The sequence below is a fragment of the Platalea leucorodia genome (genome assembly GCF_965183815.1).
Source record: "Platalea leucorodia genome assembly, chromosome: 9".
In the NCBI taxonomy this organism is placed as follows: domain Eukaryota; kingdom Metazoa; phylum Chordata; class Aves; order Pelecaniformes; family Threskiornithidae; genus Platalea; species Platalea leucorodia.
Genome location: NC_138831.1, coordinates 28,060,924 through 28,077,442, shown reverse-complemented (window position 1 = coordinate 28,077,442; position 16,519 = coordinate 28,060,924). Strand labels below are relative to the sequence as shown.

Genomic DNA, 16,519 nt, shown 5'->3' with positions numbered 1-16,519 from the left:
TCCCGCCCCTTCAGGGAGGCGGCCATGGCGGCCTGAGCCAAGAATGACGCCTAGGCAGGAACCCTTGGATGCTTTTATTTTGCAATACTTTGAAGTAAACATCATAGCAAGGCACAAACGCCGCTGCGGGTTAAATAGATACGTGATGGCTCGGGAGTGCCCCCTGCTATCCTTAAACTCTACGTAGGCTACCTGGTAAAACATCCCCTAGGCTAACGTACACCGTATCAAAAAATACAAAGAGTCCAAACTGTTTGTATCAAAACACGTCAAGACGAGAAGGTGAGCGATCCGAATGCAATAAGATAAATAGTTCTTAAATTATTTAAACATCATCATAGTAAACAATAACGAGCAGGGTTCTGGCTCAACATAATTAAAAAAAGAAAAGTATAGAAGATAATTATATTACACGAAGCGTGTGTGTGATGGGGGAATGAGTGAGGAAAGAGAGAGTCAATATGACTACACGGAAAGAAACGTCGCCCAAGTGACAGGTAATGATGAGCCGCGGTGGGAGAAGAGCTACTGACAGAGCATCAGCCCTTGCAGAACCGCAGGATGGTGGCTCCTGCTTCTGCCAACGCTTCTCCAGGCTGCGCTCCCCTCCTCTGCCACAGCAGCTCAAAATGAGCCAGTCAGGGAGCCCTGGCACCAAGCTGATGCCATCAGGAGTGCTAGGACGGTTTCGCTCCAGCTGACGCCACGGACGGGGCAGGGGATGTTTTCCCCTTCTGGGGATGGTGCCAACCCACCACCCAGCTCTGCCTGAGCTCCCTGCCAGAATGAGCCACCAAGCACCGGGCCCAGCTGCACTCACCCCCAGGATGGCTTCCAGCAGTGCAACTCCAGGCACTGACACGCAGCCAGCAAGTCCCCGAGGGGCACCAGGCCCACCTTAAAGCGACAGGTGGCTTTGAGCTGTGCTCACCCGAGAAGGCGGGGGCTACAAAATTCTCTTTCAGGATGATTCAGGTCCAAGACATTACATTGCCTTTTGGAAAATAATGTTGTTATTCAGGCAATTAAAGAAAAATCAGCACAATTTACAGCTTGAACCCATCCCGTGTTAACGCAGGAGATCCCAGATCGGCCAACACGGTCCTGACAAGCATCTTTGGCTGACACAGTGTTAATGAGTTAAAATGAGTAAAACAAAGGCAGGATGGGAAGAGAAAAAAGAAGCCATAAATAGAAGGAGAAAGAAAGCAACATAGGGAAGGCAAGGCTGGGACTCCGGGCAGAGGCTGAGGCAGTGCACGCTTCAAGGAAGAGAGCTCATCTTAAGGAAACTGCAGCTGCAGAAAGTGCTCCTTGATCCTCATGAGTTGGACAAGCTCCAGCGAGGATTCTTGCCCTGCTTTCCCTTTTCACCTCTCCGGTCTGGCAGAGAGTTAGTGCTTAGGATACAATGGCAGGGTTTGGTTTTTTTTTCCTTTTTTAAATTTCCCTTACAAATAGAAGTTAACGGAAAGCAATGTCCAACCCAAGAAATCAACAGAATATTTCAAAGATTCACCCCATCCCCACCCTGTATTTTGAGTAAAAACCCCCCAACAAAAAAACCCCGACCAACCAAAAGGGTTTTTTTGTTTTTAAGTCTTAAGAGACTTTGAATGATTGTTCTGTGAGGTGCTGTTAGGACCCTCCACACCACATGTCTGACTGTGTTCACAAAGAGCTGAGTCACTTTTGCACTGCTTGCATTTCAGGTTTTCTCCTTCTGCTGTAGTGTTCATCTCACCATTATACCCCTCATGTCCGTTCTCACTCATCTTCTTTTGTAACTTCTGCCTTTCATCTTCCTCCTCCTCCTCTTCCTCCTCCTCCTCTTCCTCCTCCTCCTCTTTTACTTTATGAACAATGAAGAGGTGTCTGTTCAGAGACAAGTGAGAGGTGTAGCACAAGCCACAGAACAAGCACTGGTAGGTGGAGCTGTCTGTCTTGTGCTGAGGTATGTGTTCCTGAAACTCAGTACTGATGTCTGTCAAAAATCCGCATTTAGCGCATTTCCAATGCGCTTTCAGTTTTTTGGCTGGCGGCGCATCTGAACCCGCAGCGGTCTCTGCCTGACCCAGCTCATCCATTGCCATCCTCTTTGGAGATTTTGCCTTAAAAAAAAAAAAAAAGATTAAAAAGTTACTTTATTGTTCAAGCCCACGGAAGAGTAAGTGCTAAATTCCACACGCGTATCTGAAGACACCTGAGGGTGAATACACATTGGTATTTTGATGAAAACTAAATGAAGCCATGCCTAGGGACTCCTGTTGCATTGCCTGGCCTACCAGTACCCAAACACCTCACCCCAACATGCAAGATCTCAACTGAGATGGGAGACCTGGGAGGGGCTGGCTGGGCAGAAACATGATGCGGAAAGAGAATGTGAAGTTGGTGTGGGAAGGAAGAACCCACAGAGCAGGGACAGCTGAGGGACATGGGGATGGTCATTAGCCCAGACAATGCTTCTCAGATTTAACTCTGAACATCTTCCCCTCCACTCAGGCTTTTTCTTCACGCCATCTCTCATTAACTCATCCCATCTGTCTTATAATCCTGCAACGTGCTTCTCCTCCCATGAGGACGCCTCGCTCGCATACATCCCTTCATGTGATTTTGTTGTCTCCTTATCCAGCAGCATTTGGCAGTCTTTGTTTAGGATACAGCTTATAGGCTTGCATTTGCAGACATTTGCAGCTGGAGCCACGTGAAGCCACCGTCTGCCCCCATTTAGCTGGGTGCCCTGGAATGTCAGCTCTGCTTGGGGGAAGCAGCCACCAGCTCATGGAAGTGAATTTTTGAATTACCCCAGGTTTCCTTAGCATAAATACAGAGAGAAGTCAGTCTTGGCTGCGATCCCTCTGTGCTATGGTACAGATGAATGATAAATTGCAGCGATATGGAAAACCTACGTCTATTTTTAAAGTAAATGGAGCAAAGAAGCCCAATCAGCCAACCCTCCACTCCAAAACAACCCCAAATAAAATGGGTTGAACAGTTACATTCGCTGAAAAAAATTACACAGTCTTACTTAGGAGGAATGCTGTTCTCGTAGGTGGATTATGGATCTAATAAGTATTTTAAACCAGAAAAGAAATCTTTTGTAACTAGCAGAAAAAACAAGGGAGAAAGAGGAAAAACGTACCAGGCTCATGAACAGTGTGGCAGGGGAAAACAAGGGTAATAACAAGCCTAAATTAGAGCTGGTTACAAAGTAGACTGAAAAAAGGCCAGTAAAACACAGGGCCACACGTTCAAGAGTATCTTGAAAAATGCAAGATGTGCTGCCCTGGTGCTGCCGCAGCTCAGCTGCGCTTTCAGTTCTGATCCCGACACTGCCAGAGAGAAGCAAACTGGATGGAGTTGAGAGGAGGGGAAGGAAATCTACCATATGGCTTGACTGCCACAAGGCTGCAGCTCAACGTAACACCCCAAGTGAACAGCTACTCGCCAGGTACATTTAGTTTTCAATGAAAATATATAAGTTACTTCTGCTCTGTCTCTCTCTGGAGCTTTTGCTTTGGCCATCTGGGATAAGTCTGGGTTTTTGATGCCATGCATGAGGCTGATGTGATTCTCCAGCATGAATGGCTGAGGAAATGTCTGATTTTCATCTGTGCAGTACCTTGGAAATACAAAAAAGGAAGAAAATTTATTAGAGGAAATGCCCTGTTGTTCGTTTCCATTCAAACAGCTCTTCATTATGTGCCAAACCAATAGGTGTCATTGGAGACAGATGCTGGTGAGTAATGTACTATAAAATTACCAAAATATGCAGCAAATCATTGTTTTAATAATAAAACATTACCCCTGAAAGAAATCTAGAACAGTTTAGAATTTACCACAGTAAGCATAAATGAGAATGAAAATAGGGCACGTCTTATTTACAGTACAGTACTAAATAAATACAGGAAGTAGTGGAGATCAGGTCCACTGTCTTACATGCTACACAAGTACGAGATAAATAATCAAGATGGAAAACACACGGGAGAAAAACAACTCTCAGATGAGAGACCTACGCACAGATGGACCTCATGACTTGTGTAACACCAAGGAGGCCTGCAGCAGAACTGGGTTCTGCACCCAGCGCTCCCAAGCACCAATGCAGCATCCCATCCACAAGACCATGTGTATCATAACACACTTAAAATTCTTACAAAACTGCTGAACTTCCAACTTTGATAACAATAACCTAGGCAGAAACACTCACGAACACATTGTTTACATGTAACTGTTCATGTTAAAACTTGGTAGGATTCAAGAGCTGCTAGAGAGCATGGTTGGCATTTGAAAAGGAGATGTGAGGGGGATGTGCGATCTGTTAACCTTCACTCCTGGATGACCGTCTACTGGAAATAAGTGCCAGGTCTTGCAGACACATAAACCACCCCGCTGCAGCATGGTGAAGTACACAGAGGTCTGCATTAGCAACTGGGAAACCCAAGACTGACTTTGTACTCTTCTGCTGTCTGCCAACGTGACACAGGTCCATCAGCTACACATCGACTGAGCAATGAGGCAAGTAACACCGGACTTCTCTGAAACGCACGAATTGCAGTTGAAATGTAGGCAGCAAGGGATGAAAAGCAACAGAGATGAAGTGTCTCTGGGCAACAAAGACATCTTTTAAGAGGAGAGAAGAAGATTCCTACTGATCTTACAGTACCTAGATGGAAATTAAACAAGTCAGTAATGATGTGAAAATGCAGACGTGCTCATTGAATACTTTTGTTTTTTAACAGGAACTGCTTAGATGATAAATCAATATTTAATAATGACGGAATTTTTCTCCCTCACAGAGGACAGATGAGAGGTTATTAAGTGTTATTTATCAAAAATAAACATGCCGAAAATCAAGCATTCAAGACAGTTTGTACTTAAGACTTGGAAAACAAGAGCAAGTTCTCATAACAATAACCAAGTGAATTATGAAAGAAAATACACAAAACATCAGAATATTTTGCAATTTGTTCTAATTCAGAATTCTTTACATGTGAGCAGGGAAAGATGCTTTCCTAACCTGAATTATTCCAGTGACAAGCTCGGCAGGAGGGTGTTCAAGCAAGTCCTCCATCACTGGTTTCTCCCTACAAATTTAACAGAGGGCAGAGACCTAAGGAGGGCAGGGGCAGAAGGGGAAATCACATCTGGAAATGTTAGAAGCCAGAGGGAGGTCACCTACAAGACAGCATGCTGGAGTCACAAAAATACTCAATTGTTGGATCAATGACAAATTTTACTCATGCTTCACATGAAAATCCAGAAGAGAAGAGGGTGACACGAAGTTAAGGTGTCAAAATCCTTGAAGGGAATAACAGGTGAGACCGAGACAAACTGCCTGGTGGGAAGAAGGAAAACAGACACCAGCAACCAAGGGAAAAGAAAAGGAGCAGCAGAGATGTGATGCCTTACAGAGCACAGAAAGGAGCCGAGGAGGAATTCAAAGAGATGGGAGGATTTGCGAGCAACAGTCACAGAGGAGATTTTTAGAACAGTGCTTTGGACAAACTAAGAGGGATCAAACGGGAGACTGAACAGAAGACCTCAGATCCAAAGAAGAGCTGTTGGAGACACTGGGACAAGTACTTCAAGGAAGAGGTTTCATTTGAAGAGTGCTGTGATTTCAGTAAGTCTCCCACTACAGTGATTAAAGAGAACACAACCACTGTCCAATTAAGACTTCATCAACAGATTTTGAGAAGGAGCAACTACAAGCTTGAGAATTAAACACAACCACAATTCACTTGAATTTCTAGCTGTCTTCTCTGCTGTAAACATGGCATGACCATGGACCCTTGGGTGAAGCTGTGGATCCACAACTGTGTGTCGTTCCGAAAAGTAATAGAAAAACTGGACTCCACAGCCTGTACAAGCTAATGCATACAGTAGGCTGGCATGTCCCAGGTTGTTAGGTTCTATACAAATCCTTCTTCCCAGCTAGGCCTTATGTTCATTTTGATTCCGATACACTCCACTTTGAAAACAACTGATCCAGAGAGAATAGATTTATACAAATCAGGTACACGTAACTCCAAAGACCATCACCCACAAACTTAAAACAGAATGAAACATACTGGGAGCCAATATTTCATCTTCTCCAGAGGTTCCAAGTCAGAGCACAGTTACAAGAAGTGGAAAGTTTAGAAGTCGTGGCTGAAAAATGCATCAGGAACGTATTCCTATCAGGCCCCAGTGGTGACACCAATACTTTATCCATTTACTAAAAGCTATTGTGGCTTACTAGGCAGTCCAAAGAACTAAAGTACATGAGGGATGTACTCTTCAAGACAGGCTTTTAGTAACTTAAGTGCTATAAAGTGACAGCACACTTTTCAGAAAAACTTGCAATAAACCAAAATTTTAGTTAAAAAAAAAAAAAAGAATCACCCAACCTACATCACTGTGACCTTCCCTTCCAACACAAATGTGCTTTAATTCTGTTTCAGAAGGAGGTCTCAGAACAAGACAGGAAGCAAGTCTGCACAGTCGCTTGGTGTACAACTTATTCTGCAACAGTAGATGAGAACGCAGCAGTTGTAGAGGCAGTTTTGTAAGCACTGGGCTTCGTCCTGAACTGAGACTGTATGCACAGTTAAAATATGTTCACCAGCAATGATTTTCATTCACTGCTGATTCACATAGCTCATCTGAAGTCTCCAAATCCATCTTCCAACTTTGAGGAATCTAGTGCCCTGGTTCATTAGGATTTTACAGACCTTTTGCACCATTTTTTCACGGGGACGGCACAAGAGTAATGCATGACTACACCAACCACGAAGCAGTGAAAGACTGGCCCAATATTTTACTGGCTGTTCCACAAGGGTGCGCAATATAAGTCTCACTTTGCACCTGCAGATCTCAAATCAAACCTTACCCTAAGTTTCCAAAGGGCATTGTGCAGTCAAAAGCAAGGACTTATTTTAGCCACCAAGTCTCTCATGTTTAACATATTCTTCTTCTCACTCTCCCTCAGTAACTTATAGCCTGGAGTAGACAGGAGCAGACACGATCTATTACAAAGGGCTTCCAAACTTGAAGGATTAGCCTATTGTTGAAAACAAATTTGAAAAGTGGTGTTCAGTACGTACCAGCAAGTATAAACCTTCTTTGCTGTGTCGTGATTATTGCGGATGTGTCTACGCAGACTGTTGGAGGCATTAAATGAGCGTTCACACTGTCGACAGGGATATCTCTTCATAGACTAGCAGAAGAACAGAAATATCTTTTAATAACAGGGAGATACAAGGCACTGACTGGATTCTAACATTCCCATGCTCTTCATCTGGACCTCACCTTTCAGGTGCAAAAAAATCCCTCTTCTGCTGATAAAGATCACTGAGATTTTGGGGTCCCACTTATAGTCAGCCCAACAGTTGGCTAATACCAGCACTGGTCTTAGGAAAACCAGGACTAGTTAAAGCACGTGCTTGATTTTTTTTTTTAATAGGAATTGCATTAGCTGCTTCCCCTGTCGGCTCATTTCATGACAGGACCCTCTGCAGAATTAATTCAGTGGAAGGTCCCTTCTGCCCCAGAAGAAGGCTGGACCCCAGCGTGAAGTACAAGTCCACGTACCCTTCTCTCTCCTCATAATTCAGCACAATAAAAGGGCAAGAGGTTAAAGAGCATCACATCGTCCCACTTGTTATCCATTTATGATATCCACATCCCCCTACACAACTCTGCCCTGTAACTAGCTTCCTCTTCCTACAGTCCTTTGTATAACCTGCATGCATTCCATTTAAAATCTTCTTAGACTTGTTTAATGACTACAAATATGTATTGAACTTAAATATTTGGCAAATTTCCTACTTCTGTAGAATTCAAATGGGAAAATCCAGCATTCTCACACTGCCCCCATCTTCTTCTCTTGATACTTATCAAATGGACAATCCAGCACTCCCCAAGTCAAGCTAGAAGGAATCAAAGATGATGATCCAGATTTCCACGGCCTCTGCTCATGGGACTTGAAAAGGGTGACTCAGTATATCAAACAAGATGTCCTGATGCCAAAGTACTAAGAAATCTGGCTGTGCAGAACATCTTGGCCTATGTTCTGCCAGCGAGCAAGGATTAGCTTGACAGAAGTAGGTCAAGGCAACACAAGGCTTGAGCTGGATGAAACCAACAAAATTGAGATTTACAGTTCCTATAATGATAGTTCTGTGTACTGCATGAGTCTGTTACTCTTCCACAGTTAGATGTAGCGATATCTACCAAACAATCATTTAGAGGAACTGTATATCCTTCTGTAACTTTGAGTGTAGATAGTTTAGATCAGACTGTTGAACCAGCAACTGGAGATGACTTTCCATCCACTTACCCAGATGAGCTGAAGAGGAAGCCTGATATTAGATGCAGTGGAAGAAGGAACAGCAAAGAGGATGAGGTACGCAGGTTGTAGAGTATACGATCAAGGACAGAAAGTGTGCTTACAACAGGCTCCATAATTTTTTTTTGTTCTGGCCCTGAGCTTATTCCTTAGTGAGCTGGCAAACCGATTCTCAGTTTCTTTTTGCCCCAAATATTAACAATTATCAGACTCCTTTGCTAAAAATATCTTGTTACCTAGTTGAAGTGTTTCATCTGAGTCCTTACCCTTCCATGACTTCTCTTCATGTGGGACACATAGGTTTCCCTATCAGGGATCCACTGTGAACATTCCTTGCACGTCCAGCCAGTTCTTCTCAGTCTGGACTTGGATTCGGGATTGTATCTTTCCACCCTCATGTCCTTTCTCAGCAGAGAGGAGTGTGAAGTCCCATTGGCTACCGACAGCTCCTTTGGTGGGGTATGAACCTGGTTCCTTGATGCCTTCTCAGACTTCTGTCGAAAGTTTGAGAGCTCCTCAGGATTCTGGGGGACTCCATGAACACCCTGGATAACAATAATAATGGAATCACACATAACATTTATATGTAATCCATATGATACACCTTTATTTACAAATAAATAACGTTTATTATTTAAATAAATAATTTAAGCTCCCACCCCCAAAACAGTATATTGATGTCTTGCTCCTGCATATCTTCCCATTTCCCCCTGAAGCCAGCTCTAGTGCTTTCCCCAGCAAGAGATTTTCCTAAGAAACATGGAGCTTCTATTTATGTTTCCTGTTTGACAACAGCAGCTCCTTGGTGCTGCCTGTTTAACATTTTGCATGAGCTCTGAGAACCCTGGTTAAACAGGGAAGATGTAATGGAAGAGAAATGTTAATTGTAATTGTTTCAAGAGCCTAAGCTCTAAAAACACATTGCTTTGGTAACCTCTGAATGAAATGTTTGCTGTTATCTTGGGGGCTCCAAAGCTGCTTCATCTTTGCTCAAGGGTCAGGAAGAGACAACCTCTCATTTTCTCCAACTCTACTTTCCTCAGTTCCACAATGCCTATTGCTATTTACATTTTCACAGTTCAAAACTTTGCTCTTGACAAATAAAAGCAAGCATAAAGCCAGAAACCAGCCTTTTAAGGAATACATCTCCAGGCTCTTTGGTTGTTCAACAGGCCAAAATCCAAAGTCCCCCATAAAGTTATTTTAGCAAAGAAAGTTGAACGTAAGGAAAATAATCCAGAAACGAAGAGCTGTGGGAAAGCAAAAGCAAATAAAATAGCAACATACCAAAAACCCCTCAAGAAACTCCCCTAGGAACAACAGCTCATCCACACAAAAGGATAATTTAGAGGTTTAATTGTGCACAGTAATTAATAATGGGTAGAGTTTCAACACACAAAGGCCCCAGGCCTTTGGAAGTCTTTCTGTGGGTTAGACACCAAACAAACTTCAAAACACAAGGTCTCATCTGAGTTCCTGTGTGCTTGGCACCTGATCCAGCTGATGTCCAATGAAGCTCTTTCATGTAATGGCAGGGCAATGACAGCTGTGCTCCACAGCATTGCCAGCTATTTAGGGTAACACGAACACTTCACCTTTCTCCTCATCTGGAAATCTCAAGAGTGTTTTATGAACAAAGAGCACATTAGTACCCATTACTCCATTCCTACTGTTATTACCCCACTGGAGGGGAAAAAAAAAAGGAGCACAGATAAATGAACTGACTTCTCTGCAGAATCAATAACAGGAACCAGACCTTCTAACTCCTACTCTTATGCTTTAACAACGGAAAGCCAGGAAAGATGAGAAAGCACATGTTTTCTTTATTTTGCATGGAGGAGCAAATTAGACAGCACCTCCTATAAACTCTCTGTTGCATAAAGGAGTGGATCTGATAGGAGAGGAGATGGGTTAGTGCAATTACCATCCTGCCACAGCCAAAAAGGCTTCTTCAATTACCACCTCAAAGACCTGTTGATGGCCAAATACAGCCTCATAGTTAAAAGACAAAAGTTTTGTAGTGAAGATTTCACCGTGCTAGTGCACAAATTGCTGCAGGCAGATCACTGGGGGTGGGATTTGCAAATGAGCCCAAACAAGTTGCATCCCTCAACTCAAGCCTGTCTTTTAGCACTGGGGTCGAATGCCTCTCTGAAGGTCCAAGCCTTAATCTCGACTCTATTTTCCTAGCTATAATACAGGAAGGTTAGCAATCATCAACTTCACAGGAGGGCTTCAAATTTTAATTCATTACTGCATGCAAAACATTTCCAGGTTTGCAAGTTAAAGGCATGGGGGAGAGAGCAAAGAAGTAGTTTTGAATGGTTTTTGCTTTTAGGAGTGAGCTAACCAATCTTCTTGCTTTTTAAGTGTAAGTATAAAGAAAATAAAGTCACTGATTAAAAAAAATTATGTCACTTTTTTCCTAATCAGAGAGAAATAAGACTTTGCAAGCTCTTTCTTCAGAATGCCATCAAGAAATCTTCTGAGAGGATTTCCATGGCAATGTTGTTAGACACTGTACATAGAAACATACTGACTAAGACAACAGAAAAATGAGGTGCTCACACATTCATGGGATAATCAGGTCTGCAAGTCCTCACACCCATCCCACTAGAAACCACCACCAAATGGACAATAACTGGCTTTTCATATGTATAAAAGAGCAATGAATGATAGTGAGATTATTGCAGTGCTTATTGCAATATGAGCTGTTACTGAGGGAGGAGAGGTTCCAAGCACTCTCCAGACCACCATTTCCATGAAGTTTTGGGGTTGCACACAACTATCCATTTCAGACCATCTTCTGGAGCAGCCTGAGTCGTGCCAGCGTAGATGCACACAAGTCGGGGGTCCCACCTCCTGAAGGCTGGTACCTCCAGGGCAATCACTTCTGCCTCTGTCACTCCCCTGTTGCAATCTGGTGTGGTTCTGCAGGGAAGCGGGGTGTTAAATGCCATGCAGCCTCTCTCCGATGCAGCTGCAAGGGGGCCAAAGCTCTCTAGGTGAGCACCCAAAAGAGGGAGATTCAGCTTTTGTTATATAAACTGAGTAACACTGTGAGCAGAGAATACTTATCCCTGTCTCCCAACCAAAGATAAAGCTCCTGCCCTGGTTTAATCGCTTCCTTGGGTTTAATATAGAACAGTTAAAAATCAAAAAGATTCACCCATAGAAAACAAGCCTTTGTCATAAATTACATGTAGATGTAAATTACATACAGATGAGAGTAGCTGCCTGCATTATGACCAACTAACACAAAATGCTCCACTGATATTTCCACATAATACTGTAAATCATTGTAGTCTATTTTTCCACCAATATATTCCTCAAGAACCTTGCACTTCTTCAACCAATTTCCTCATACAGTTGATGTAAACTCTCTGTGAACTCAAAAAATAGGACCTCATATCAGCAAGTGGTGGGAGTTACCTACCTTAACATGCTGCATTAACTGCTGTTTCTGCATATACACCAGCTGACACTGTGGGCACTTAAACACTCCCACTAACAACTTGTTGGTGTTCTGCTGGAAGTGCTCTTGCAGCAGCTTCTTCTTGTTAAAGACTGTCTCGCAAGAGCATTTGTAGATCACCCTGGAACAATTAAAAAAGTAAACTCAGTCTCTCTTCATTAGCTGTCTTAAGAAGACAGTGGAAAAAGTTATCTCAGCAACTTCAGAAAGGGATGGGCTTCTGAGGAGGGCTGTGCTCTCAATGGATTGTCAACACACACCCACATGGACAACTGAACCATTAACTCCACTGGGAAGAAAAACAAGGCACATGCCACAGCTTTCTAAAAATAAGTTTACTTCTATGCATATACATAACTACCTACGTGTGTGTCGGTAAGTGCAGACAGATGGGACCAAACTCAAAGTATACTAGCTAGCTACACATTACTTTCAATCCCACCTTTCCACAGTTCCTCCCTTAAAGCACACATTTTTGGCAGTAGCTCAAGGCTTGGAGGGGAAAGCTACAGAATAGAAAAAACAGGAGGTTTCTCTGTAGTGATTTTTGGGGGCAACGCTGCATGGCATAACTCTCTTCTTCCTTTCGAGTGCCAGATAAAGCAGTTACTCTGGAGCCATCTACCAAAAGGTGCCACTCTGGGTCCTGCTGGACAAAGAGGTGACAATTAAGATCCTTTTATGGACGTTCAGCTCTTCCCTGCCTAAACTCCTCTCCTTCTACCCAAGGAGACCACATTCGTACCAAGGAGAGCACACTGTGGCTAGGAATGGACCCCCGCTGGCAGACAAAGTGGCAGCTCTTCTTCTCGTATGAGGACAGAAACCAAAACCAGGAAAAAATTCGGAGGGAAAGGGGGAATCCTGGAGCTACCTAGCAAAGGAGAAGAAGAGATAAAACCAAAATGCTTACTGAGTAGTCTTGTGAGGCTCTGTTGGGTGCTGGCTGGTCATGTGAGCTGTGGTGTTGTCGGCCGACTTGAAGGCCATTGGGCAAAAAGAACACTTATGGAAGACTTCGCAGTGTTTCTCGTGGATGTGCACTTTCAACATGGCGAGGGTCATGAAGACAACTCCACAATGGATGCACCTGGGGGACGCACAAAGAAAGAGCCGAGTTACAGCCACAGTGTTGCTTCCAACACACACACAAAGCAGTGCAGATGGAGGCAAGCACCAGGCTACAGTGGGTCCTCGTTTAGTCTCTTCAATAGCAACGTGGAAGAGTCAAGGAGGAATACAACACAGGAATTCACAAGCTGGGCAGATCTCACAACTAGATGTTAGCAACAAGCAAACAAGATCTATAAAAGAGCCTTCAGAGATTAAAACAACCCAGAAAGAATAAAGGAAGATGTGGTTCAGCAAAATGCCAGCCCTGTATCTGTGAAAGAATTCCGCCACACGTACAAATGAAGAACTAAAGTAAAAGTGTCTGATGAGATCTCCAGGTACCAATAAGCAGCATAAATACCAGTTAGTTCCCAGTACAAAATAAACAGAAAGAGAATATTCAGCTAGGAAATCTTCAGTAACCCTGTACAATTGCTTCTCATACTCCACTAAGCACTAGAAAATGATGACAGCAACAGCAAAGATACTGAAAACAGCAACAGAAAAACCCAAGAAACTGATTAAGCTCATTAAAATCATTAAGACACAGGTGTGCCTGGAAAGTGCTTGTCTGGGAGCTGGGGGGATGCTCCGGGAGGAGAGAGAGGAAGCAGAGTTGCACATGGAGCCAAAGCATGCTTCTCGGCAGCTGAAAACATAGACCCAAGACAGGACGAGAGCCAGGGTCACCCCACCAGTCCCAGCCTGCCTCTCCTCCCAGCACACTCCTGTGACAGGCCTTGCCTGATACTCCCCCAGGATGGCAACAACTGGCAGCTGTACTACATTTAGCTTTAATACTCCTCCCAAGCACCCACCCACCTGCTGTGCTCTGAGGGAAGCCACACACCAACACTACAAGGGCACATGAGGATGCAGACATCTGCCCTCACCTGCCTCGGCCACACCAGCTGTGGGGTTTACCATTCCCATAGGAGCACCTACGCTGATCTGGGACCAGAATAGCCTCTCCTAAGAAGATTCAATCAAAACAACTAATGGCAGGTCTCCGCTTAAGCCAGCACTGCATGTACAGACCATTACAGCAGAGGAGCTCGGCTGGGCAATCCAGCAGGCCAATGTTTGCACTAGTGGGATACAAGAGACACATAAAGGATAACTTCTTCCTGTAAGCCTGCAGTTAAGCTGCCTTATAAATATTTTTTTCCTTCATTCTGAGGTCTGACGTTTGCCAGTGGCGCTATCAGGGTTTGTGCATTCAGTAGTGCTGCAGCACAAATGCTGCCATCGCAGATGGACCCCACCTATCGAGCAACTGGAAGAGCTCCAAGCCCATATCAAAAACAAACAAGCCGCTAAATTATCCTTCTCTCCGAACCAGCCTCCCGACAGTGTTTAGGAAGCAAGCCCGTGCTTTGAAGTTACATTTCAAAAGATCATTAGGCAGAAACCAGCCCGAAGGAGCCAAACCCTCTCTCCCCAAAATATACACAGAAATGCTGTTTTCTTAGAGAGGGAAGCGATGACAATAGCTGGTGTCGTCTTTGCGGAAGCATGGAAACATTGTGCTCAGGTAGCTCTGCCTTCAAGCCTGATCCTCATTCACGTGAGACAGGGAGAGAGACTTTCTAGTATAGTAACACCAAGAACCGTGTTATTACAGAAGAAAAAATTCCCCAGGTATAAAGGGAAGAACAAATGCTAATCCTGACAGTAAGGTCTGGCTGGTATGTCTAGGAATATTCGATGGGCTTCTTCCACAAACACTCCCTGAACTAACAAGAGATGGTTCTGCATTGACACTTGGTTTCGGTAAGTACTTCATTTAGAATTAGGGAGGAAATAAGTACTAACTCAGGGTCAAATGATCACAAGTTAATTAAATTTACAGTAAATGGAAGTTTAAACAACAGCCACTTTGTAATCAAGAATCCCAGTGCCAGAAGGATGAAGTTTGATAAAGTAAACCAATTAGCAGAACAAAGTGGATGGAGGATGTCAGAAGCTTGCCATGCAATTTCTTCAAATTGCAAATTCTGCTATCATCTCCCCAGCATGGGCGAATAATTTGCAAGAGAAGACTCTTGGATAGCCTCAGGGCAAGGAGGGGTGGCGTAAAAGTCTTCGAAAGCAACATGCAAGAGAAGATAAAGCTACAAGAATTTGTCTTAACCCTCTGAACATTTCCTATGCCGTCACCTTCCAGCCCCTCAACTCTCCAGATGGCATGGAGCAGGAAAACAAGTCCCAAATCAGTGGGGGCAGCTGGAAGGTGCTTGGAAAAGGTGGGGGAGTTGATACTTGGAGGCAAGTGGAAAGGAGAATTTAGGACAGGCTTGTTGATTTTAATTTTTAACTGCAGAAGACCTTTCTCATTTTCAGTGTAATCACTAGCCATGACTAAAACCCAAATAAAACAATCTTACTCCAAACTTAATTGAATGCATTGGGGTATTAGCAGAAAAGGAGACAGAATAAGGACTGATCACAAAAACAAAACCAAACTTATGCATCAGAAATTCAAGAAAAACAGGGATATAGTGAGAAGCAGCAAAAGTTGAGCTGATCCTTGGAAGGATTTAAAAGAACTCCTTGGTTTTGCAGCTCTCTGAGTAACAAAAGTGAAAGAAGTCAAGTCGCTACATGACCACAGGGCAGATGCCACAGATTATCTAGATGTGGTTCTGCAACTAAAATTTATTTCTTCTTTTTTCAAGAGTGCCAATGACATCAACCCTGCAGCAGAGATAGGCAGGATAACAAGGATGGCACAGACAGAAGTTCACCTGTCTGGTGGACTCGGTTTTCACAGATGACCTTGAGCAGAAGCAAATTAGAGAAGTTAAAGAAATTTAGCTTCTAGAGAAGCTGGGTAAAGCTAAAAAGTCCCTAAGTATCACTCTTGAGCTCTGTCTTGGCTTAGATCTTCATTAATGTCCCTGGCACAGAAAGCAGGTATTTGCTAATGACATCTGTAGACAGATGGAAGCTCTCATTGCTGACAAGGATTAAGGTATCATAAAGATATTACTGTAATACATCTGGAATGAATAATGTTTTTAAAAAATGCCAGGTCACACACTTAAGAGTCAGGACCAAGCTCTGCTGTACACTGCACGCCCATCAGTTGGAAATAGAGGAGAAAGGACTTGCACTGGATCACTGCTAAAAGACTGAGCTTCCTATATAATGCAGCTCAGGCCAGCATAACCCTGTGACACATTATTGACTGAGGCATCGATGGGAATGGGAATGCTGCACAAGCAGCTCAGTGCGATGAAGCTGTGCCTGCATTTGGGATTCTCAGGTGCCAGTGAAGTCCAAAGAACTGCACTAAACTTGTGGTTAGTTTTCTGACATCTACACCATTCTCATCTTTCCATCTCAGGGAAAACATTTTTTTCCCAGCTTTTCTCCTTCTCTCAGATTAACTCGTTTTCAAACAGCCCGAGTATCACAGCCATTTAATTTGCAATGGAATGCAATGGGGTGTGCCCCCTCAAATCAGATCCCACATAAAAAAAACTTATCTGTATACAATTAAATTCAGTATTGGTTTGAAATGTATCTCTTGTCTTCATGGTTGAAAGAAAAAGCCCTTGAAAACCTAAGCGTGATTTCAGAACAAGCCACACAGTGGA

At 43.5% G+C, this 16,519-nt stretch overlaps 1 protein-coding gene across 5 annotated transcripts in view; it reads right to left on the bottom strand.

Moving 5' to 3' along the window:
• Nucleotides 1-129: 129 nt before the first annotated feature.
• The window catches only part of ZNF592 (zinc finger protein 592), a 41,740-nt gene continuing 25,350 nt past the window's right edge, over nt 130-16,519 (bottom strand). For 3 of the 5 annotated variants that reach the window (XM_082322294.1, XM_082322293.1, XM_082322295.1), the window contains 6 exons: nt 12,718-12,894; nt 11,766-11,925; nt 8,596-8,874; nt 7,086-7,198; nt 3,487-3,622; nt 130-2,111 (listed from right to left, as the gene is read on the bottom strand). In XM_082322294.1, the coding sequence (XP_082178420.1) occupies nt 1,596-2,111; nt 3,487-3,622; nt 7,086-7,198; nt 8,596-8,874; nt 11,766-11,925; nt 12,718-12,894 (1,381 nt within the window). In that variant the 3' untranslated portion in view covers nt 130-1,595. Of the gene's footprint in view, nt 2,112-3,486; nt 3,623-7,085; nt 7,199-8,595; nt 8,875-11,765; nt 11,926-12,717; nt 12,895-16,519 lie in introns of those variants that run through there. The other 2 variants (XM_082322296.1, XM_082322297.1) reach the window with 2 other exon arrangements.